Source organism: Suncus etruscus, chromosome 1, assembly GCF_024139225.1.
Source record: "Suncus etruscus isolate mSunEtr1 chromosome 1, mSunEtr1.pri.cur, whole genome shotgun sequence".
Classification (NCBI taxonomy): domain Eukaryota; kingdom Metazoa; phylum Chordata; class Mammalia; order Eulipotyphla; family Soricidae; genus Suncus; species Suncus etruscus.
Window position 1 is genome coordinate 165,271,243 of NC_064848.1, and position 25,053 is coordinate 165,296,295.

At 46.3% G+C, this 25,053-nt stretch overlaps 2 protein-coding genes and 1 pseudogene across 2 annotated transcripts in view; 1 reads left to right on the forward strand and 2 right to left on the reverse strand.

The window, feature by feature from the left end:
- The window catches only part of PIGS (phosphatidylinositol glycan anchor biosynthesis class S), a 1,033,024-nt gene that overhangs the window by 796,920 nt on the left and 211,051 nt on the right, over window positions 1–25,053 (reverse strand). The gene's annotated exons all lie outside the window — the stretch shown is intronic.
- Window positions 1,657–9,504, reverse strand: SLC46A1 (solute carrier family 46 member 1). Its single transcript, XM_049772051.1, has 5 exons — window positions 9,227–9,504; window positions 7,502–8,354; window positions 5,087–5,170; window positions 2,410–2,566; window positions 1,657–1,723 (listed from the first exon to the last, which is right to left on the reverse strand). Exons 1-5 carry the CDS (start codon window positions 9,452–9,454, stop codon window positions 1,684–1,686), a joined length of 1,362 nt encoding a protein of 453 aa, XP_049628008.1. The 5' UTR covers window positions 9,455–9,504; the 3' UTR covers window positions 1,657–1,683.
- Window positions 23,815–24,008, forward strand: LOC126032807 (uncharacterized; annotated as a pseudogene).

A 25,053-nucleotide genomic window follows, 5' to 3' on the forward strand; every position in this document is an offset into this window, starting at 1 on the left:
CACCTCATGGTCCGCTGGGACAGCTAGGAGAGATTCCAGAGCCGGTAGTAGCCCCTGAAGATCACTGAGTATGAACTCCCGCAAAAACCCTAAAAAGTAAGCAAAAATTCTACAGCTGGGACCGGAGCAGGGCATAAGGCATCTGCCTTGCATGCACTAGCCTAGGGCAGACCATGGTGTCCCATATGGTCCCCCAAGCCAGGGGTAATTATTTTTTTTTTTGGTTTTGGTTTTTGGGTCACGCCCGACAGTGCTCAGGGGTTACTCCTGGCTCTGCGCTCAAAAATCGCTCCTGGCAGGCTCAGGGGACCAATGGGATGCCAGGATTTGAACCACTGTCCTTCTGCATGCAAGGCAAATACCCTACCTCCATCTATCTCTCTGGCCTCCCAGGTATGGCCCAAACTCCCCCCCACCCCCAAATTCCACTCCTATAGTGTCCGACTGGCAGGGTGAGCCTAAAGCAGTGTCCAGAATACCCTAATGAGTCTTTCTGGCCTTCGCCACCTGGGAATAGGTACAGGAACCTGAAAACAGCCCAGTCTGTAGAATTCACCACACAACCCCAGTTTGCTGGCAGGGATAGTTTCCTGTGTCTGGTTTCTGTTTGAAGAGTTGAGGGCTGCTGATTGGGATCTTCTTGGAGGTTTAAAACACTTCTCAAAGCCAGAGCCTAATATTAAATCCAGTGCTCTTTCAGCCTCAAACCTTCAGAAATGAGCCCCGCATTTCCTGGAGCTGGGGCCCTGTATCACAAAGGAAAAATGGGCCTGTACCTAAGTTCTTGTTGATCACCAAAGGCACAGGTCTGAGCTCAGCTCTATGTTTTACTGCCCAGTGACAGCTGGGGGTGGGTTGGGGTGGGGTGTCAAGTGGTCACAAACACAGATTTTGCTGGCACTGGTATAAGTTGGAAGCCCTGTCTCTTCAGGAATCTGACCTTTGATCTTTTACCTCTGACTTGCCAGATTCTGCACAGGCCTAATGGAAGGCTGTGAGTCCTTCTCTTCCAGTGGACACAGACATGGAGTAGGCTGGGCCACATTCAGCACCTATGCTCAGGTCCTCCTGTCCAACTCTGCATCACAGACCAGACAAAACACCAGGCCTGCAGCCCATACAGGGGGTCCAGAAGGCTTGTTTCTGTGGTCATGTCGATTTATTAGAATGATTGGCACTGCTTGCATAGGGGTGGGTAGGCCCTACACAAGAATAAATTCTCCCTCCCAGTCTTCCACTAGGGGGCAGCAGGATCCCCCCTGTTCTTTCCTTCCCCAAGACTGTCCATCTGGGGGGACATGAGGTGGTGCCCATGTTTGTTAAGGAGTGACAAACCGTGGCAGTTCTGGCTGGAAGTAGAAACCCCAGCTTTGGGCTTCCCCCAGAACATTGCCTCATTGGGATCCCTTCCTCCCTGATGCATATAAGGGACACCTCTCTACCCAGAGACTCCCCGCTGCCTGTTCAGGCTTCAATCTTAGATTCTGGAATGTCAGGCTGGTGCAGCTGAAGATGTGGTGGTCTGGTCTGGTCTGGTCTTGATCTGACTTAACTGTGCTCAAAATAAGCATAGTTCCAGGCATACAGGGAGTTATGCAGGTCATGAGTGTGGACTTCCACTTGGTTTGGGCACACTTTGCTCTTCTTATCCGCTGTCCCCTAACCCAGGAAGATCAGGGGTTCTTAAGGAATTTGCTGAAAGTCAGGAGCCTTTTCCAGAATCCTATAAGAGAGCAAAGAGAGAGTTCAGATATAACATAGTGTGGAATAGGGATGACACCCTCTACTCCTTAGGAAGTGACACGGCTTTTCTAGGGTGGAGAAAGGTACAAGATGGGGCTCGGGGCTAGAGAGGTGGCGCTAGAGGTAAGGTGTCTGCCTTGCAAATGCTAGCCAAGGAAGGACCACGGTTCGATCCCCCAGCGTCCCATATGGTCCCCCCAAACCAGGGGCAATTTCTGAGCACTTAGCCAGGAGTAACCCCTGAGCAACAAACGGGTGTGGCCCCCCAAAAAACAAACAAAAAAAAAAGATGGGGCTCAGAGACAGTTCTACCAAATGACTCTAAGGCTATGGGGAGAAGTCAGGGGTCTGGCCTAACCCTATGCCAGCAGCCATAGCTAAGAAGGAGTTTTCCATTTCTGCCTCCAGTATTCCATCTGTCAGATGGAGCACATAGGACTGAGGGGCTGGAGGTAAGTGGAGGCGTCTAAAAGAGACAGTGTAGGTTTGCTTCTTCCTACACTCAGTCCTTTGCTTCCCCTGGGAAATGGCTCACAGAGGGTCAGCAACTGTTTGCAAGAAGAGAGGTGTGATAAGGCCAGGACGGGGGTCTGGGGAGGTGGGAGTGAGGATTTCTTTAGGGGAGAAGGGTTCCTTTATGAGCTGAAGTTCAGAGATCCACATTACCCAATCAGAACAGCTGGGATGACGAGAAGGCCAGCTCCTAGGAGGAAGGGAAAGCCCTTCATGAAGTTCAGGGTGGCTGGGTAGAGCGAGTTGAAAATGCCGGAGGCCATCAGCATGGCCAAGCCATTCACACAGGCCACAGCCGAAAAGAGAGCACCTGTGAAGAAACCAACATGCTGAAGTGGAAAAGATCCAGGTTCAAATCCTGTACCATCACTTCACAATTGTGTGGCCATGCTACCTACCCTCCCCGAACCTTACCTTCCTTACCTGTAAATAGTACTGCAGCACCTGCTGTGAGGTGCTGGGGATCAGGAATGGAACACTCCTGGCTTGTGGGACTTATGAGTGATGGCTAGAAGTTGGGGAGGTAATGAGAGGGGCTGGAACAAAGATCCGGAAGCCACAGGGTTTAATCCCGGGTACATCATGGACTCCCAAGCATCATTAGATATATAGCTCTGGTGGCCCCCTGCACCATGGGGGAGGTCAGAATAAAACACAAACAAACAAATAAATAAAAACAAGTGAGAGAAAAACAGAAAACGAGAAGGGAGAAAAGAGAGACCAAAGCAAGCAAGTTAGCTGCTATTCAATGGACATTACAATATTAGGTTGGAGAACTAGCACAGAGGGAAAGAGCATGGTTTTGCATGTGGGAGGTCTGGATTCAATGCTCAGCACCCCATGGTTCCCCATGCTACTCAGCACCTCATGCAACACTGATAGTGAATCCCAACATCAAGTCAGGAGGAGTCTCTGAGCACTAGTAGGTATGGCCCCAAACAAACAAAAATCCTAATAGGGGGACCGGAGAGACAGCATGGAGGTAGGGCAATTACCTTGCATGCAGAAAATGGTGGTTCGAATCCCAGCATCCCATATGGTCCCCCGAGCCTGCCAGGAGCGATTTCTGAGCATAGAGCCAGGAGGAACCCCTGAGCGCTGCTGGGCGTGACCCAAAAAAAAAAATCCTAATAGGTTTTTGGTTTATCTGCTGTGGAATACCCCGTTTGGGATTAATTGCCAGGTTAATACCCATTCTAACACTTAACTAGCCATCAGTGATGGCTGATCCTTTAGGTTTCTCTCCTTGTTATGCTAAATAAAGAGTTTCTTTTTCTTTTCTTTTCTTTTTGTTTAGGCCACATCTGGTTGCACTCAGGGTTATCCTGGCTCTGCACTCAGAAATCACTCCTGACAGGCTCAGGGGACTATATGGAATGGTGGGAATATAACCCAGGTCTGTCCTGGGTCAGCTCCATGCAAGGCAAAAGCCCTACTGCTGTTCTATCACTCTGGCCAAGACAGTTTCTATTTTAGAAGTTCTTAGCAACGTTAGCTGGCATGTACAGAACCAACCAAAGGGCCAGACCCTTGGGAAGTAACTAGATAATAAGTGCTGCTATTTGTTCTTTTCTCCTGCTTCTATAACTGAATGACTCAAGATACAAGGATCCCAAAGACAACAGAACCCATGATGGGCTATCAGGGCAGAGAGGGAGGTTGAGGGAGAGTAAAAAGAGTGGGAGAGGGAAGGAGGGAGGGAGAAGGAGAGAGAGATCAACCATATTATAGATGAGGAAAAGCAGAAAAGTGACTGTTCACAAACAGCCCATGGGTGAATGGGTGACAAACACAGAACTAAAGTCTGGATCCCTAGGGTTACTGCCTGAAGAAAGGAAAGGCCAGCAAGATGGTACAGGGGCTTGGGCACTTGCCTTGCATGACGCTGACCCCAATTTGATCACCGACACCTCATATGGACCCTGGAGCACTGACAGGAGTAATCCCTGAGCAGAGAGTCAGCTATAGGCCCAGAGACTCACTAAGTATGGCCCATGCCCTCCACCCAATAATAATAATTTTAAAAAGGCAAACCTGGGTTTGCATACAGTCAGTGCTAGTACACTGGCATTCTGATTCTTTTTTTGCTTGTTTGTTTTGGTTTTGGTTTTGCAGCCACACCCAGAGGCTCTCAGGGGTTACTCTTGGCTCTGCACTCAGAAATTGCTCCTGGAGGGCTTGGGGGACCCTTTGGGATGCCTGGAATTGAACCCGGGTCTGTCCCTGATTGGCCGTGTACAAGGCAAATGCCCTATCGCTGTGCTATTTCCCCGGCCCCTGGCACTCTGCTTCTTCTGCCAGTGTAATGAACCTACACCCCAAGGTTACTCCTATTTCCCAGGCTTATAAACATAGAGGACCATGATAGCAGGGAACACCAGCCTCATCATATCCATCTCACAGATGGAAAAAGCGCTGCCTGGAGAGCAGAAGTCTTCGCTTGTGTGAGCCAGAAAAGCAAAATCAGGCTCCGCCAATAGCAACGTCCAGCTGGAATGTACAGATCTAACATGGGCATTCTGATGGCCATGCACCTGTTGTGGCCACTTTCTTCTCCATGGTGGGAAGGGCTGGCCTGGCTCAAAACTGCCCACTGCCCTGAGCATGAGGAACCCAATCACCACATCACTCCTTTTTTTTTTTGTGGTTTTTGGGTCACACCCGGCAGTGCTCAGGGGTTTTTCCTGGCTCCGTGCTCAGAAATTGCTCCTGGCAGGCACAGGGGACCATATGGGACGCCGGGATTCGAACCGATGACCTTCTGCATGAAAGGCAAACGCCTTACCTCCATGCTATCTCTCCGGCCCACCACATCACTCCTGACACTCACCGTGGTCTGACTTGCTCACCATCTTGGAGAGTTTCGCCCGCATAATTGGTGTGATGACCAAGGACAGGAAGAGGAGCCCATAACCTGTGGGAAGAAAACAAAACCTTAGGGAAATGGGGATGAAATGGGGCTGAGAGACTGGAGATCCTGTGCATTCTGTGAGTTGTTCTCCAGGTGGACTCAGGAAGCAAGGAGATAATGACCCAGGAGAATGGAGATCACCCTCTGCAAGGCCCCCACTTGTCATAAAACAGATTTGTTCCCACCATCATGTCTTGTCACTCACACACTAAGCCCTTTGTCAGTGGGTTACAGAAAATTAGCCTGGGCTTGGGAGACAGCCTTGAGTTCAATGATGATGGCCACCATCAGGGCCAGAGTGGGGATGGGTTTGCCTTACACATGGTTGACCAGGTTCGATTCCTGGCATCTTATATGGTTCCCCAAACATTGCCAGGAGTGAACCCTGAGTGCAAAGCCAGGAGTAAATAAACCCTGAGCACTGCCAGGTGAGGCTCATAAAAAAATACCCTGGGGCTGGAGAGATAGCATGGAGATAAGACTTTTGCCTTATGTGCAGAAGGTGGTGGTTCAAATCCCATATGGTCCCCCGAGCCTGTCAGGAGCGATTTCTGAGCCTGGAGCCAGAAGTGACCCCTGAGCGCTGCGGGGTTTGACCCAAAAACCAAAAAAAGAAAAACAACACCTCCCCAAACAACAAAAAATACAAAATCTGTCACCATCACTGAGGCTATGGACACTCTAGTCCCTCCCTTCCTGGGGACTACCTGTCTATAAAAAGGTAATGAAGACTTCCTCATAGCATGGTCTGGGATGAAGCAGGCTAGAGTGTCTTGTACCCTCAGTATATCAATTCTGAGTCCCTATACCCTAAAAACATTGCCTTATTCACAAAAGAACTCTATAGAAGGGATTAAGCTCAGGAACTTGTATTGGGGGGATGTCAGATGGTCAGGCCTTCCATACCAACACAAGAGCCCATTTGGGAGGGAGGGAAGTGGGGGCAGAGCCGACCCAGACAGCAAGGAGGCAGAAGAGGTGGCAACATAAGCCTGGAGGTAGGTGATTGAGAGAAAGAGAGGGCCATGGTAGGCCCACTGACACTGGAAATAGGAAGGGAGACAGTCAGGCCCCTCTGGGCATCTGCAATGAGACCTCAGCTCTGCTTACACCTTAGCTGTGTCTATTGGGAGTGGTGGTTTGCCTGGAAGTATAGAAGGGTCCCTTTCAGCTTCTCTATCCAAGGAAGCAGTTAAGAAATCTGTAATTTGGGGGGGCATAAGAGAGTATTTCAGGTAGGGTACTTGACTTGCACAGGGCTGACCTGGCTACAATCTCCAGTACCTCCTATGGTCCCCCAACCCAGCCTGATCTCAGGACAAGAGGAAGCTCAGTACTGCTGGGTGTGGCCCAAAGGCAAAAAAAAAATTGTTAACTTTATTATATTCTCTCTACCCCATACCCCTCCCTCTTCCCATCAAAGAAAATGAAGAACTAAAAGCAAGCAGGGATTTGAGAGCTGTGGTTTGAGAAGATGGGTACTGTCAAAACTCCACTGGAGAGATAGTACAGAGTTTAAGACCTTTAATATGCAACCAACTCAGGTTTGATCCTTGTTACTGCCAGAAGTGATCTCTGAGTAAAGTTAGAGGTAAGCCTGCCAGTGCGGCCCCCAAACCAAAAACAAACAGGAAATAAACAAAAAGAAGCTGACCAAGGATATTTGAGGGAGGTCCTACATGCTTATCGAAAAGTATTAGGCATTAATGACACGGACTTTGCTTAAGGACATCCTGAACACACAGTAGGGAAGGCCAAGGAGTGAAGCTATTAGTGTATGAGCCATACTTGTGTCTTTTGCTCTCTTACTAATATGTATGAGTGATAATGCAGATTAATGACTTTGACTATAGAAGGTCCATATTTTCTCTGTAACAGGCAGCTTTGTTGTTGGACCACACCTGACAGTGCTCAAGGCTCTGTACTCAGGGATCACTCTTAGCAGTGGTCATATAGGGTGCAGGGGATTAAACTGGGGTCAGCCACATGTGAGGCAAGCACCTTATCTACCTGCTATACTACCACTCTGTCCTCAAAGATGGCATTTTTATGAGGGTGACGCTCAGGGTTTACTCCTGGCTATGCACTCAGAAATTGTTCCTGGCTTGGGGGACCATATGGGATGCTGGAGGATCGAACCGAGGTCCATCCTAGGCTAGTGCAGGCAAGGTAGATGCCTTACCACTTGCGCCACCACTCCAGCCTCTTTATGAGGGTTTTAATGGATTGTCCTCCAGTGCAGACTGTATAATGATATTCCCAAAGGTAAAGGCACAAACCCCATGCATGGGCAGCAAGTGGTTAGCTCCAATAGTTTCCGAGCTCACACTTTACCTGTGAACATGAGGGGAGTGATTGTGGCAAAAGCAAAGACCACCATCCCCAAGATGTTGAAGGTCAGGCCAATTTCAGCTATCCAGGTGTCAGCCAGGAAGCACTGAAGAAGTCGCAGGCCCGCCAGGCTGGTGAGGTAGGTGACATGATGTGCCGCAGAACCATAACCAATCAGCATGGAGTCCCAGCAAAGGGGTGCACTCAGCTCATATACGGTCAGGATGTCTTGTGCACCAAAGTGCACCGTGATCACCACAAAGATGGCCAGTGAGTACAGGGCCAAGTGCTTCCTGGACTTGCTGGGGGCTGGAGTCATGTATAGATGGACAATGGATCGGTGGTGATCGAGTGTGAAAAGCCGGGCTGGTGTGGGCTCCTTCACTGTCTCAGCAAAGCAGAATGCTGCATAGAGAGTCATTACAATCAGCAAGGCCAAGGCAAGCCAGAAGGGGTTGGCATAATCCTGTGCCTTGAACCCATGGCCTCCAAGCAGGCTTGCAAGCATCCCGGCCACCCCGATGCACGCTTCCATCAGGGCCATGCGAATGGTGCGGGTGCGGCTGGAGCTGACATCAGCCACGGAGGCGAAGCTAGCAGCCAGGAGGCCACCGAAGTCACCAAGAAGGGCACAAATGATGCGGCCCAGCACCAAGTAGCCAACATGGAGCTGCAGCAGCACCACCAGGATGGACAGCAGGGCCTGAAGCAGCAGGCCAAAGGAAGCCAGTATGAGCAGTGGGCGGCGCCCCACACGGTCACTCCAGGCACCCAGCAGCGTGGAGGTGAAGAGCCCCACGAGGAAGCCGCCCAGATTCATGTAGAGGGTCCAGTGGGAGGTAAGGGTCTCCACTTTCTGCAGGTACAAAAGTTTGATGAGGGGATAGTAGGAACTCCCTCTAAGTTGCCCATCCTGCGAATCACAACCATTCTGGGACAGAGACACTTTCTCTGGAGCCCTCAACATAGAGAATCTTGGTATAAGTATTCTCTAAAGTTAACACTAGGGGTGTTTCATGAAAACGGTTCAATAACCCGTATCCTAACTTTGTCTATGGCCTAAGTCCTTAAGGCTTTTCTGAATGTAAACCTACCTAGATTTGTGTGTGTGTGTGTGTGTGTGTGTGTGTGTGTGTGTGTGTGTGTGTGACAGAAAGAGAGAGAGAGAGATTGAGATGATACTAGATAGGGGTCATACCCCTTGAGGATGGGGATAGCAGTGGGATGTGTCAGCTGTGTGCATGATAAATGCTTTAACTATGTACTACCTCTTGGAATCCCACACTGCCTTAGCTTCTCACACTGTGTGTGGAGAACCATTATGAGGTTGCATAACTGAATGGGAGGCTATAGGAGAAAAAAAAAAAAGTTTGGCACAATAAAAAAACTTTCTGAAAGTTCAGTAGCCAAAATTTAACTCCAACCCAACCAGCAGTTTCATGCATCCGAGTTATTTCTGGCAGCGTTCACCCCTGCTGCATTTCTCAGCCAAAAGGGACACAGGGTCCTGATCTAGGGCAACTTTAGGGACACCCCCCCAACTCCCCCCGACCCCCATCAAACACTGGCTCAGATTCTCGGATTCCGAGTGGCCCTACCCACCTCCCAATATCCCTAGGCCCCTTAGGGGAGGCCCCCAATCCCTCCGCGGGTCCCCAGGGCCTTTAGTTCTGGGCCCACCCACCAGGCCGCTTCCCCGCCAGCCCACCATTCCCCCGACCCCGCAACCTGCTGCGTGGGGTCCGAGCTCTGGTTGCTGCAGCTGCCCCGGTCGCGGGTGCCATTGTAGCCCAGGTCGTCACTGAAGCGGTGCCAGAGGTACCGCGTGGTGAGCGGGCCCTGCAGGACCAAGGCGAAGTTGGCGAGGAAGACGAGCGGCTCCACGGGGCCCTGCCACAGCACGCGGGACACCGCCCTGGGGACGCGGGGCCCGGGGGAAGCCGCGGGCCCCTCCATGCAAGTGCCCGAGCGCCTGGATCCGGGGGAGTCGGAAGACAGCGCAGCGTCTGCGCCCCGGCTCCCTCTTGAAGGCCTGCTGGGCGGGCCGGGGCGGGGCCTGGACAGTCCGGCCCCTCCTCGACACCAAGGCCTGGCCTGCAGGGGCGGTTCAAGGCCCCGTCTCCCCGCCCCACGGAGTGACCTCGCCTGCCTACGGCTACAGGACCGCCCCGCAGCCCCACGACACTCAGTCCCAGGCAGAGAAATCATTAACAGCCATCGATCGCTTCCTGCTATTGGGCTCTCCGCTGGGGGGGCCTTCTTCACCCAAAGTTCCTACTACATACCTGGCCGAGCCCTCTGGAGACATTTCCGTTCTGCAGATGGGGCTCCAGGGCCCAGAGCAAGTAATGGTCCCGCTTGGAAGATCACTTGGTTCTGGGGCTTATTTATCCTGGCGCATTGGTTCTCAATTATTTTCTGTCATGCCCCCCTTGGAAGAAGAAAACATTTTTCGCGCCCCCCCCCCCGCGCAACTGTAAATAATATCTTTATTTAAAAAAAACTTTAACCTGCTAAACAAAAATATATAAAATAATCTGAGCTGATTTTTTTCATCAGAGGTGATGTCTGGATGAATGGCTCCAATGAGCACGTTTTGCAATCATAGCTTTTCTTTCTTTCTTTCTTTCTTTCTTTCTTTCTTTCTTTCTTTCTTTCTTTCTTTCTTTCTTTCTTTCTTTCTTTCTTTCTTTCTTTCTTTCTTTCTTTCTTTCTTTCTTTCTTTCTTTCTTTCTTTCTTTCTTTCTTTCTTTCTTTCTTTCTTTCTTTCTTTCTCTTTCTTTCTTTCTTTCTTTCTGTCTGTCTGTCTTTCTTTCTTTCTTTCTTTCTTCTTTCTTTCTTTCTTTCTTTTCTTTCTTTCTTTCTTTCTTTTTGTTTTGTTTTGTTTTTGTTTTTCTTTAATCATAGCTTTTCGAAGCGGGGTTTGAAGCAGGACACAGCAACTTTAAGCTCCAGAGACATACAGAGACATAAACACGGGGCTTAGCTTGTTATGACAGTGCTTGCCCAGGTCAAAAACGCACCCCGTTACGGAGCTGAAGAATAACATTGTTGGCCTGCTCTGCGGAGTCCTTCCCTGCTATTCACGGTGCAAAAGTTATGAAGTGTGATGACCCGATTGATTCTGCATGATGGAGCCTGCTACCCACCTAGACCATGTGGCTTCTAGCCCATTCGGATTATGGCAATACATATGATCTGTAGTAGATTGAAATATTAAGGGACACAAAGCGACATGTAGTTTTGTTTTAGTTTTTTGCTTTTTGGATCACACCCGCAGGTGTTCTGGGCTCTCACATGTGCTTAAGGGTCATTCCTGGGGCCAGGAGGTGGCACTAGAGGTAAGCCTGCCTTGCCTGCGCTAGCCTTGGATGGACCGAGGTTCGATCCCCCCGTGTCCCATATGGTCCCCCAAGCCAGGAGCGACTTCTGAACGCATAGCCAGGAGTAACCTTTGAGCATCACGGGTGTGGCCCAAAAACCAACAAAACAAAACAAAACAAAAAACGTCATTCCTGATGGGGGTGGGAGGGTCATATGGGATGCTGGGTATTGAATTTGCTCATCTGCATGTAAGGCAAATGCCATATCTGCTGACCCACATAATGACGTTTTAAATCAATGCTACTTACATTTAAAAAAAAATTTTTTTAAGAGCACAGCCTGAAGTTCTGTTGTTTCCACCTCATTATCCAGGTTCTGCCACTATGGAAAGTACCATGCAGTTGCCTGTATCACAGTTTCTTCATTTCTAAGATGGAAGTGCTGCTAAAACCTTCTTTAATTTACTTCTCTTGTTTTTGTTTCGCTTGGGAGCTATCCTTGGGTTGCTCAGGGGTTACTCCTAATAGGGTTCAGTAACAACTGAACTCCTGGCTTCACACCCGGAGATCACTCCTGGGGGTGGGGTGCTCAGGGGACCTTATGGAATGCTGAAGATGGAACTTGAGTCAGCTTCAGCAAGGCAAGCACCCACTGTACTGTCACTCTGGCCCCTTCTTCAAATTAAAGCTATGGATGAACAGGTCTGGTACATTGTATGGACTTACTGCTGCCAGCTCCATGCCTTCTTTAGTGGCTTTTCCTATAAACACAGCTGGTTTCTGAGGTTAGAGTCTGATTTTAATATCCTGGACCAATGATCTGTAGAGACCCAGGGAGACTCATGGGTGTGACACAACATTCCTGGGTGATTCTATAGGAACTGGAACAGAAAGCACTGGGCCAGAAGGCAATCACACCTCCTGTCTGGGTCTGTTTTATTGCTGGTGAAAGGCACTGGTAGGGCCTGCCTTTCTTCCTTATCACTTACTCTTGCATTTGACCATCCCTTATGTGCTAGGCAACCTGCTAAGGGTAGGTGGGAGCACCTCTGGGAAATCAGAAGTGAAGGAAAAAAAAACTTTTTTTAGGCCCTGTAGTTTCTAGAATGGTGAGAGAGATAGAGAGAGAAAGATATCCAAGAATCCTAATTACCATGTGAGGACCCCAGGTTTGTTCTCAGAAACCATATAGTCAGTCACTGGAGTATCACTGGGAGTGACCCTGGAATACCCAGTCAGGAGTAGCCCCTGAACATCCTCAGGTGTGACTTCACTTTTACGCATAAAAAAAAGTGGGAGAGGTGGGGCTGGAGAGATAGCATGGAGCTAGGGTGTTTACCTTGCATGCAGAAGGATGATGGTTCAAATCCCGGCATCCCATATGGTTCCCCGAGCCTGCCAGGAGCGATTTCTGAGCTTAGTGCCAGGAGTAACCCCTGAGCTCCTGCCGGTGACTCCCCACCCAAAAAAAGTGGGAGAGGAGAACTGTGAACTAAAAGGGACTAATTCAGAGGCTGGACTAGGTCTGAAAGGAGCAAAGTCATCTGTAGTTGTTTTCCTGACAGACAACTCAGTGGAAGTTTGGAGATACATCCTCTGCTGGAGCTGGACTCTTGTGGACTGTGCATGGAACTGATGGCTCGCTAAGTGACTGACTGTATCTCCCACTATAGCCACTAAGGTCTAGTCCCACATTTAGGCCTGGGTCAATCAGTTCAGGCACATGAAGTGGTAGAGAAAGCTTTATGGACAACAGCCAGCAGGTGAATATGGAGGAGTTAGGTCCTAGAGAATCTTCTGGTTTACACAAAGATGTGGCAGCTATCAGGAAATAACTAAGACATAAATGTGGTTTGGTCTTGTTTGCTTGGTTTTGGGGAATCACCCAGCCATGCTGGGATCTACTCCTTGTTTGGTGCTTGAGGATCACTTTTGGAGGTGCTCTGAGGACCATGTCATGCCAGGGTTCAAACTCAGTCCTTCTACATGAAAAGTATGTGCACTTTGAGCCATCTTTTCAGTTCCTCAATGTGGTACAGTTTTGTTTTTGGTTTTGCTTATTTATTTATTATTTTATTTTATTTTATTTTTTGGTGTTTGGGTCACACCCGGCGGCACTCAAGAGTTACTCTGCTCTCAGAAATTGCTCCTAGCAGGCATGGGACACCATAAGGGATGCAGGGATTTGAACCACTGTCCCTCCTGAATTGGCTGCATGCAAGGCAAATGCCTTACTGCTGTGTTATCTCTCCAGCCACATGAGGTACAGTTTTATCTAAGCCTTAGATTTCTTGGCGCCTAGAGTCACTGTCAACTATACCAATATTAACTGCTATTGATTTTTTTTCTTAGTAACAACAGGAAACACAAAGCCTATGTCCTAAAACAGATAAAGATAAAACAAATGTAAAAGAAAATGCCTGGGGGGCAGAGCAATAGCACAGCAGGTAGGGCAATTATATTGCATGTGACTGACCCAGGTTTGATTCCCCAGTATCCTATTTGGTGCTCCGGTCTGCCAGGAGCAGTTTCTGAGTGCAGAGCCAGAAGTAATCCAGAAGTGCCACTGAGTTTAGCTGAGTTTAGCTTAAAAAACACCCCCCCCAAAAAAAAAAGAAGATGCCTACACAAAACTTCAGTTTTACAGACATAAATCCTAAAATAAAAAATATATGTCATTTAACATGTACAAAATACAGCACATAAATGAAAGATCTACCCAATCTCTCCCAAAAGCATGGGAAATCATTGAATAAGTAGTAGAACACAAACTTTTTTTTGGGGGGTCACACCCAGCAGCGCTCAGGGTTACTCCTGGCTCTACACTCAGAAATCACTCCTGGCAGGCTTGGGGGACCAAATGGGATGCCGGGATTCGAACCACCGTCCTTCTGCATGCAAGACAAACGCCCTACCCCCATGCTATCTCTCTGGCCACTAGAATACAACCTTTTTCTTTTTCTTTTTTCTTTTTTTGGTTTTTGGGTCACACCTGGAGGCACTCGGGTTACTCCTAGCTCTGTGCTCAGAAATTGCTCCTGGCAGGCAGAGGGAACCATATGGGATGCCAAGATTTGAACCACCATTCGTCCTGGGTTGGCAGCTTACATACCTACCACTGTGCTATCTCTTTGGCCCCATGAACACAAACTTTTCTAGCTATGGGTTCCTCTATAGGTCCTATAACTAGTAGTTTACATATTGCTTTGATCTCTAACAACTCAACTTGTCCTATTTGTTATCTAATATCTAAGATCTGAACATGATGGTTTCTATTTCAGACTCTTACCTGGCTTCAAGCATTCAGAGTTCTCACAAGGTGTTGAATCACCTTTTAAGCAAGAATTTTCCTTTCTCTGCACTTTTTATTCTGGAAAATAACACATAGAAGCCACCACATATAGGAATTGATTGATGGATTTGTGTTGGGTCCCATTTACTCCTTGACTGGTTATTGATGGATCCTCAAAGAGCTTTCAGAATGAGAAATTGATTCCCATTCCCCTATGCCCTTGGAAGGGGAAGATATCTTGGTAATAATTTTCACAGAAAATAATCTACACAGACAGGAAGGTAAAAGGGTAAGAAGCTCGAATGCAGAGTCCTTTGTCAGCCTACTACCAGCTACAAAAACACCTTGAGCCAGCTAGTAAACTGTCCCAAAAGACCCCAAGCACCTCGCTTCCAAACTATTTATTAGGCTCTCAACAGCTCTCCACCTGGAAGGTAGTAGGTGGGACAATAGACAGAGATAATCTTATGGAAATGCTTTCATGTATAACAATTCTCCCTTCTTTAGTAAAGCAACAATAATAAAATACAAAGTAAGTAACATTTCCTATAATTATAGAAGGAACAACTAAGTAATAAGAAAATAGCGACTAAAAAAGAAAAAAGAAAATAGCGACTGTTTGCATAAGTGCATCACAGGGAAAAGTAAAAAATTTCTAACCTACACACAGGGTGTCCAAAACCAGAAACATGTGTCAAGGAATCAATTACAAGCTTCAGAGATGATGGATATATGACGTACAAGATGAGTAATTCCAAAAAAGTTCTTCCTTGGAAGAACAAGTGGAGTATCCAAAATTCAATGATCAAAGGTCTAGTAGGCGATGGGGAGCTCTTGAGGCAATCGAAAAACCCAGTTGTAATCCGGAGACAGAGATCCTTCGAAGAGATGCTAGAAAGGTTGCGTAGCAGGTGGGATGAAGCACATTTTCCATTCATGTCCAGGCTGACCAGAAAGCCCATATTTGGGGGCATTGAATTAGCCCCCTACTTTGGAGGAGGAGGCACATCCCCATACTCAGTGAGTGGGGCAACTGTAATGATGACCAATAGGTATCTGAACTTAATCCAAGTTCTTGGTGAAGGCAGAAGTCCATATGAGGTCCGAAATTGATGTACAAAGTATGGCCAATTATTTATGGATGGGAGCTTAAGTCACAAACCAAAACAAAATGTTTAAGGCTGAGAACCTCCTGTGTAGATAAAAAAAAAAACCTTGAGGTTCCATCCAAAAAGGAGAGAACCTCCTTTTGAACCTACTATATTTTTCCTATGATGCGCCCACACAAAAAAACCGTGAGAACATGTAGGGAGCTTCTTAGGTCAGGCAGAATACTTAGTTAAAAAAATACTTGTGACTTTGCTCAAAGCAGGTAAACTCAGGAATTAAATGTAAAACATTTAAGGTCACCTTACTTGTATACCACACCTGCCGGAGATAGGTTGCATTATCAGTTCATCCTGACCTAGTAGAGACAGATCTCATTATCAGCACATTCCATCTCATTTGCTAATGGATCCTGTTACGCCTGTTCTATAGGTATGAGCAGAACTATGCCCACAAAAAATATATAAGCCGGGCCTTGAGTTTCAATAAATTGGAATTGGGTTCAGTCTTGGCTGAAATCCTTTTCCCACTTTTGTCTGTCTCTGTGTCTGTCTTTGTCTGTCGTCATGCCTGTCTTTGTGTCTTTGTGTTTGTGTCTCCCTCCAAGAAAGAATAACCACATATTAACTGGTGTCCCTGCAGGAAGGGCACCCACAAGAACAAAAAAAATTTCACTTAGGAGGGCCCAGAGAGATAGCACAGCAGTGTTTGCCTTGCAAGCAGCTGATCCAGGACCTAAGGTGGTTGGTTCGAATCCCGGTGTCCCATATAGTCCCCTTTGCCTGCCAGGAGCTATTTCTGAGCAGACAGCCAGGAGTAACCCCTGAGCGCCACCGGGTGTGGCCCAAAAACAAAAAAAAACAAAAAACAAATTTTTTTTTTGGTTTTGGGGTCACACCCGGCAATGCTCAGGGGTTATTCCTGGCTCCACGCTCAGAAATTGCTCCTGACAGGCTCGGTGGTGGTGGTGATGGTGGTGGCCATATGGGATGCCAGAATTCGAACCAATGACCTTCTGCGTGAAAGGCAAATGCCTTATCTCCATGCTATCTCTCTGGCCCCCCCATTTAGGAAATTATTGATAGCAATATCCAACCCACTAACCTAAAGTTAAGAAAGAAAAACCCTAAAGTAACATAACATCAATTCTTAAAATTAAACATTAAAATGGGGAAGAACATTAATTACAATAGTCAAAAGAAGTCTAATATCAAATATAAATTCATAGGATTACAGCCATAAGAAAAGGTGAATTTTCTACAGAGTCCAATGCCAAATCTGTAAAGATGAGGGGTCTGGAGACTCTGAAAGTTCAACCAAAGACACTTGAAGAGTCTGGAAAAGTGGATCACAGCTTGGTACAGGATACAAAACTCCAAAGCCAAGGATTTCTTCCTCAGGCCGAAATCAGAAGGTTTGTAGTTTCAGGTGAGGGAGATGATTTGCACAGATCAAAGGATTCCTGAAAATTAAATGTTAAGGACTAGGGGGAGAGACGGAAGGATAAGGAAGAAAGAATTAATCGGGGAAGATAAAATTTAGAAAACAGAACTATATACAAAATATACAAAAAGGACAGACACGTAACAAGAACACAAATACAGAATTCACAAAAATCATGGCCACCACACTCAATCATACTTAACAAAAAAAATGTGTTTAACTAAAATGCTGATGGAAAGGATCCAAAATAGAGCAAAAGAAAAATTCAGCTGAATCAACAAAAAGCGCTTCAGGATATAAACCCGGCTAGCTCAGTCAGTAGAACTTGAAACTCTTCTTAATCTCAGGGTCGTGGGTTCTAGCTCCACGTTGGGCACCATTATGTAAAAAAAGGTATTAATTATTGAGTTCTGGATGGTTGTGGATGATGGTGAGATGGAGGAATGGTGAGAGGCCTTTCTTTGTCAGCCCGGATCACGCACCTGCGACCCCTTCCTTCTAGCGGCGGGTCTGAGGGTTCAGGGTAGCCTCGAGGAAGTGATCCACAAACTGTCAGGTTTCAGGAGACATGAAGCTTTATTCAAGGCCCTAGCCAACAGGTGTGACTTCAATCATAACCTTTTACACTGGCTCCATAATCAGCCTTGCATTCAACCTGTCTCTTCTTTCTCCATCCTGCTTCTTCCTGAATCTCTCTCAATCCCTTTAAACCCCTCAGGCAATCCTTTTGTTACCTACCAAAGACCCCTCCTAGAAATGGGCAGATCTTACCATCAGGTAAAGTTACGCAGGAAGATGGAGGTGGGGTGACAGATTTGGATAAATGTTCACAGTTAATCCCACTCCTAGAGAATTCTTAAAAAATTGCTCCAAGTCCAAAAGGAAATAGAACCCAGACACAGAGGAAGGAAGTCTCTTGGGTGTGCACCCAAGGTGACAGTCCCTATTCAGACACAAAGGTGGTGGTCACATGGTTGATTGGCTTACCCTACTCTGTTTCTCTAACCTGCCCACATTGCTATGAGAGGCAACCAGTGTCAGCTTAGGAAGGAAAGGGGACAGCCCATCAGGGTAAAGAGACCCCTGTAAAGAGCCAGTGCAATAGCACAGTGGATTTGCTGTGCATGTTTGCCTTGCAAGAGGTCGACCTGAGTTCTATCTCTGGTATCCAATATGATCCCCTGAGCATAGCCAGGAGTGACCCCTCAGCGCAGAGAGGAGTAACCCTGAAAAAAGTTTAGGGGGATTGGTGTGATAGTACAGTGTTTAGGACAATTGCCTTGCATGCAGTCAACTTTAGTGATCCTTATTTTGGTCCCCAAATTTTACCAGAAATGATCTCTAAAAACAGAACCATGAACACTGTTGGTTGTAATCCAAGAACAAAATAACCCTCTACACACAAAAGAAAAAAAAGGGTAGGGGGTTTGCCTTGCAATCAGGTTCAATTTTGCATCCCATATAGTCCTCAAAGGCCTGACAGAAATATCCTTGAGAACAGAGCCAGCAGTAAGCTCCGAGCACTGCAGATTGTGGTTTAAAACCAAAAAAAAAAAAAAAAAAAGATATTTATTGGCAGATATCTAGCACTTTGAAAGTTGGTCCACTCATGTCTTCTAAGAACTATCTTGTCTGCAGTCACAAGCGTTGTTCTTATGGGGTTTTTGTTTTTGTTTTTGTTGTTGTTGTTGTTGTTTTGTTTTTTTGGGTCCCACTCAGTTGCGCTCAGGGATTACTCCTAGCTCTTCATTCAGAAATCACTCCTTGCAGGCTCTGGGGGCCATATGAAATACCTGGGATCAAACCCAGGTTGGCGGTATGCAAAGCAAAGGCCCTAGTCACTGTGCTATCACCCTGAGCCCCTTCCTTCTTTTGGTTTTTGGGTCATACCCGGCAGTGCTCAGGAGTTACTCCTGGCTCTGTGCTCAGAAATTGCACCTGGCAGGCTCAGGGGACCATGTGGGATGCTGGGATTTGAACCACCGTTCGTCCTGGATTGGCTGCAAGCAAGGCAAATGCCCTACTACTGTGCTATCTCTCCCCCCCCCCCACCTCTTTTAAATTATATCAGAGACATGGTTTGACAGGCTGGAGTGTTTGCTTTATATATGAGAGAGCCAGGTTTGATTGATTCCTGATACTACCAGAAGTGACCCTTAAGCACTGCTGATTGTTGCTCTAAAACAAACAAACAAAAAATTATAGAGGGCTTTTAATAAGGAGGAAAAATCCAGGAAAGAAAGGGTGGACTAAAAAAAAAAAAAAAGAAAGAAAGGGTGGACTACAAATCAGTGGACACCAAAATGAACAGTAAAATTCCTTTGTGCAGGTGTGGTAGAGATAGTATGGTGCGTACATTTTGCCTGGCATGTTTTTTTGTTTGTTTGTTTGTTTGTTTTTGTTTTTTGGGCCACACCTGGCGGTGCTCAGGGGTTACTCCTGGCTATCTGCTCAGAAATAGCTCCTGGCAGGCACCGGGGTACAATATGGAACGCTGGGATTTGAACCAACCACCTTCGGTCCTGGGTTGGCTGCTTGCAAGGCAAACGCTGCTGTGCTATCTCTCCGGCCCCTGCATGTGGTTTTGATCCCCGGCACTCCATATGGTTCCCAAGGAGTGATGCCACCACTAGGTGTGTTCCCAAAACCAATGCCTCCAAATTGGCCTCATGGACTGGTTCCCTAAAGCACACTCCATTTTATTTTGGGGGGGGGGGCTTTGTTTTGTTTTGGAGCCTACACTCATCAGCACTCAGGGCTTTACTCCTGCCTCTGCACTCAGGGATCACTCCTGGTGGTTTGGGGCCTAGTGGGGGTGACATCGACTTGCGTGCAAGTAGATCAAATGCCCTACCCTCTGTACTATATTTCTCCAGCCCCAAAGCACACTCCATTTTATCTGCAAACCTAAGCAAAGTAAAGGTTAGCTTTTGATTGTGGGAAGGGTAACCTGAGGATAAACTGTCCTTATCATTAAGCTTTGGAGAATGGACAGTCTTTGTCTAATATGATCTTTGGTCTATTTTTTTAACATTTATATGGAGCATAAGGTAAAAGTTACTGCTAAAGGAATCTTGATAGCCAAATCACAAAGTTGGTTGCTATAGGGCCCCAGCAAGTTATAATAGGACAGGGGCCAGAGCGATAGCACAGCAGGTAGGGCATTTGCTTTGCACGCAGTTGACCCGGGTTTGATCCCTGGCATCCCACAGGGTCTCGTGACCCTGCCAGGAGTGATTTCTAAGTGTAAAGACAGGAGTAACCCTGAATGCTAGGGGCTTGAGCGATATAGCACAGCGGTACAGCCAATCCCGATGAACCTTAGTTTAATTCCCAGAAACCCATATGGTCTCCCGAGCCTGCCAGGGGCGATTTCTGAGCACAGAGCCAGGAGTAACCCCTGAGCACTGCTAGGTGTGAACCCCCTGTTAAGTATATGGAGGCCTTTATAATACTTCTCTTCAATGTTTCCCTGCTTGCTTTCCCACCTACGATCTTCCAGTGGGGGGCGCTGTTCGGATCCTAATAAATAAGTGTTGAGTTAGAAGGTCAGGATCTTTTGGGGCAGTGTGGGTGGCAGGCTCTTGCCTTTTGGAGCTGCTAAAACAGGCTGACAAAGGATTTCTGCGTCCAACCTTCTCGCCTTTCTACCCTCCTGTTTGTGTGGATTATTTGCGGCAAATATTACCAGATTGCTTCCCTGCCCTAGGGGATAGGAGAATGGGAATCTCTTTCCTGTTCTAGGAGCAAGATCCAGCATCAACCAGTCTAGAAGAAAACCTCACACTTCACTCCCCCTGAGTGCTGCCAGGTATGGCCCTAAAACAAAACAAAACAAAACAAAAAAGCAAAAAAAAAAAAAAAGGCAAAATAATAGGACAGACCTGGGCAGATAGTTCTATGATCTAGAGATCATTCTTTGCAGACCATACTGGAGGCCTGGGTTCAGTTCTTGGTAGTATCTGTTCCCCTAACACCACAAGGAATAAGCCCTGAGCACAGAGCCAGGAGTAACCCTTGAACACTGCTGGGTGGAGCTCCCACTCAAAGAAGTTAATAGGACACAGGCCAGATAGATAGCTCAGAAGGCTAGTACATGTGCTTTACATAATGCAGGAGGCCAGGCACCTAGCTGGGAGTAGCTCCTAGAAGTGTGACCACAAAACCAAAACAATAACAAAGTTGAAGACATCTGGAATGATTAGATGGTCACAGAGTGGGTTGATTGACTACCTACCAACTGCAAGAAATATTCATGTAGCTAAATCCTCTGTGAAACAAAACAATCCCCAATACACCTTCTCACTCCCCAGGTTCCCTTTTGGTTTTAGTGTGTTTCCAAGAAATCCTAAACTCAGCTAAAACTGTTAATATGCATATTAAAGAGAGCAGAGCTGAGGGGCTGATTAGATAATACAGCAAGTAGGGCACTTGCCTTGCACACAGCCAACCCTGGTTCAATCCCCTGAAGAAGAAAGCAGAGCTGAGTAAGAATTTTCTTTTAATCCTGTTCTGTATCCTGCAGTGCTTAGCTTTGATGGCCTTTGGTTTCTGCCATCAGGTAAAATGCTCACTAAAGCATCTCGTTGGCAACTAACCAAAAAACAATGTTTTTCTTTGATTTGAATATTGTTCCATGTTTTCTGTCCAGCAATGGCAAGTCGTGAGGCTGTTTATTCTGAGACTCAAGTACCATGAGACCATGATATCCTAGCCTTCATTGCTTGTAATATTTTTGGCATGTGAGTGCAAGCACGCGCATGCACGTTCTCGTGTGTGTGTGTGTGTGTGTGTGTGTGTGTGTGTGTGTGTGTGTGTGTGTGTGTGATTCCAGGAATGGAAATCAGGGCCTCACATATGTAAGGAAGCAAGAAGCACATTACCTGTTCTTTTCTCACTTGTTGGGTGGCAAAGAACTTTTTTTTTCTTGTTTTTGCTTTTGGGAGACAACCAGTGGTGCTCAGAGCTTCTTCCTGGCTCTGCTCTCGGGAATCACTCCTGTTGGTGCTTGGTGGACCATATGGAGTGGCAGGAATCGAACCCAAATTAGATAAAAGTAAGACAAGTGTCCTACCAGCTGCTGTACCAGTGGTCTTATTTTCTTAGGCTAAGACCTTGGATTGAATTGTCTGGATCTTGTGCGAGCTGTGTATATTGTACTCTAAGTATGTAAAATGGTTTACCGGTTTGAGTCACTGTTTAAATTGGGAAACCTCTATTTTTTTGGAGTACTCAATCTAAATAATCATTATATTAATACCTCTTTTGAAAGCCAACTTACAACTATAATTAACAGATCAGTCAGACAACCTTTGGAAATAAATGGGTAAGCAGATATAAATGGTATAAGAAATTTTAGGTAAACCTCTTAGCAATAATTATTTATAAGGTTAATTTCTACTTATTTTTTCCATATTTCTCTTGGTAACTTACAACCTCAAGCTTTTTCATGTAAATTTCTTTCTCTCTCTCTCTCTTTCCTTCCTTCCTTCCTTCCTTCCTTCTTTCTTTCTTTCTTTCTTTCTTTCTTTCTCTCTCTCTCTCTTTCTTTCTTTCTTTCTTTCTTTCTTTCTTTCTTTCTTTCTTTCTTTCTTTCTTTCTTTCTTTCTTTCTTTCTTTCTTTCTTTCTTTCTTTCTTTCTTTCTTTCTCTCTCTCTCTCTTTCTTTCTTTCTTTCTTTCTTTCTTTCTTTCTTTCTCTCTCTCTCTTTCTTTCTTTTTTTTTTTTTTGGTTTTTGGGCCACACCCGTTTGATGCTCAGGGGTTACTCCTGGCTATGTGCTCAGAAATCGCCCCTGGCTTGGGGGGACCATATGGGACGCCGGGGGATCGAACCGCGGTCCTTCCTTGGCTAGCGCTTGCAAGGCAGACACCTTACCTCCAGCGCCACCTACCCGGCCCCTCTCTCTTTCTTTCTTTCTTTCTTCCTTCCTTTCTTTCTTTTTTTTTTTTGGTTTTTGGGTCACACCAGGCAGTGCTCAGGGGTTAGTCTACTGTGCTCAGGGGTTAGTCTTCTATGCTCAGAAATCGCTCCTGGGGGCCCAGAGAGATAGCACAGTGGCATTTGCCTTGCAAGCAGCCGATCTAGGACCAAAGGTGCTTGGTTCCAATCCCGGTGTCCCATATGGTCCCCCGTGCCTGCCAGGAGCTATTTCTGAGCAGACAGCCAGGAGTCACCCCTGAGCATCACCAGGTGTGGCCCAAAAACCAAAAAAAAAAAAAGAAAGAAATTGCTCCTGGCAGGCTCAGGGGACCATATGGGATGCCGGGATTCAAACCGCTGACCTTCTGCATGCAAGGCAAACGCCTTACCTCCATGCTATCTCTCTGGCCCTCATCATGTAAATTCCTTGAAAGCCTTGAATATTTATAAATAAGAAAAAAAATGGAAGGGCCAAAGAGATAGTTTAGAGGTTAAAGCACTTGTCTTGCACATAGTTAACCTGGTTCTATCTGCAGATTTCATATGATCCTCTAAGCACTGCCAGGAAAGATTCTTAAATATAGACCTGGGAATAAACCATGACACCACTGTGTGTAGCCCAAAATTCTGGAGCTAGAGAAACAATTTAATGGACTTGAATTTAAAAAATTCTTTGCATTCTGGAAGCCAGGGTCTGATACCTGGCTTCTTGGTCCTGAAGCACTTCCAGGAATGACTACTAAGTACAGCCAGGAAACCAACCATCATTCAAAACAAAACAAAAACCAAAATACTGATACAGGGATGGAGAGAAAATTTAATGGACTTGACCACATGCTCAGTACTACCCAACACTCTGTTGAATGATTCATGAATGCAGAGCCAGTAACCCTGGAGAACCACTTGGTGCAACTCTTGAGAAACGAAACCTGAAGTAGCCCCTAACACTTCCAGGAGTGGCACAAATAGAAAAAAAAAAATCCAGACATGGATCGAAGCAATAGCAGAGCAAGTAGGTCATTTGCCTTGCACATGGCTGATCCAGGTTTTCTTCCTGGCATCCCAATTGGTCTTTTGAGCCTGCTGAGAGTGATTTCTGAGTGCAGAGGCAGGAGTCACATCTGACACCACCACATGTGACCCCCAAACAAACAAACAAATTCCCAGATATTAACTACTAAACAGATTTATCTACTTTGATTTATTGTTACCAAATAAAAGTAAGATATAAAAAAGGGCTTCTGCCGTGACTGGCACACGCCGGGCAGCTTGGTTGCTCTGCGTGCGGAATCGACATCAAGAGATTTCGAAAGCATAATTTTTGAGCCCCTGGGCAGCTAAAAAAAAAAAAATAAAAAAAATAAAAGTAAGATATTAGGGTTTTTACTTATTTATTTATTTATTTATTTATTTTTATAGCCATACCTGGCAGTGCTCAGGGGTTACTCCTGGCCCTGTGCTCAGAAATTGCTCCTGGGACCATATGGAATACCAAGGATTGAACCCAGGTTGGCCATGTGCAAGGCAAACGCCCTATCCACTATTCTATTACTCTGGCTCTAGATATTAGGATTTTTAATAAGTATTTTTGTTATTTTGAAAAAAATAATGTTGAAACATTTTATCCCAGAAATTATGAAATACTTTTGTCAATTAGTTTTTGTTTGTGGCTTTACCCAGAGGTGCTGCGGGGTTTACTCCTGGATCTAAGCTCAAGAATTACTCCTGGTGGTGCTCAGGGGACCAAGGGGATGAAGCAAATCAAACCTGGGAAGGTCACATGCAAGGCAAGAGGCAAGCATCTTACATGCTGTACTATGTTTGCCAATTTATTTATTTATTCTTTCCTCCCACCTGCTGTGTTTGCTAATTTAATTGCTGGAGCTGGGGAGGTAGATCTAAGGTCTCAAGTGCAGGATTTGAATGAGGGAGGCCTGGGTTTGATCCCTGGTTACTGGTTATGTCCCAAAACAGAAAGATGCTATTGATATTTTGAATGATATTTTGAAACTGATTGCTTCTTGATTTTTATTCAAAACTGAGGTTTGGAGAGACCCAAGTTTGAGACTTAGTGCTAAGAGTCTTTTTTTTTCCTTCTCCCCCCAGCCTCTCCACATCTTTTAAAAAAAAATCTTTATTGATCAATTGATTGATTTTTGGGCCACACCCAGTGGCGCTCAGGGATTACTCTTGGCTCTGCACTCAGAAATTTCCCCTTGCAAGCTGGGGACCACATGGGATGTCAGAAATCGAACCAGGTCCCTCCCAGGTTGGCCACATGCAAAGCAAATGCCCCACCACTGTGCTATCTTTCTGCCCACCCCCTCTTTTTTTGGTTTTTGGGCCACACCCGGAGGCGCATAGGGATTACTCCTGGCTCCACTCAGAAACCACTCCTGGCAGACTCAGGGAACCATATGGGATGCCTGGATTCGAACCACTGTCCTTCTGCATGCAAGACAAATGCCC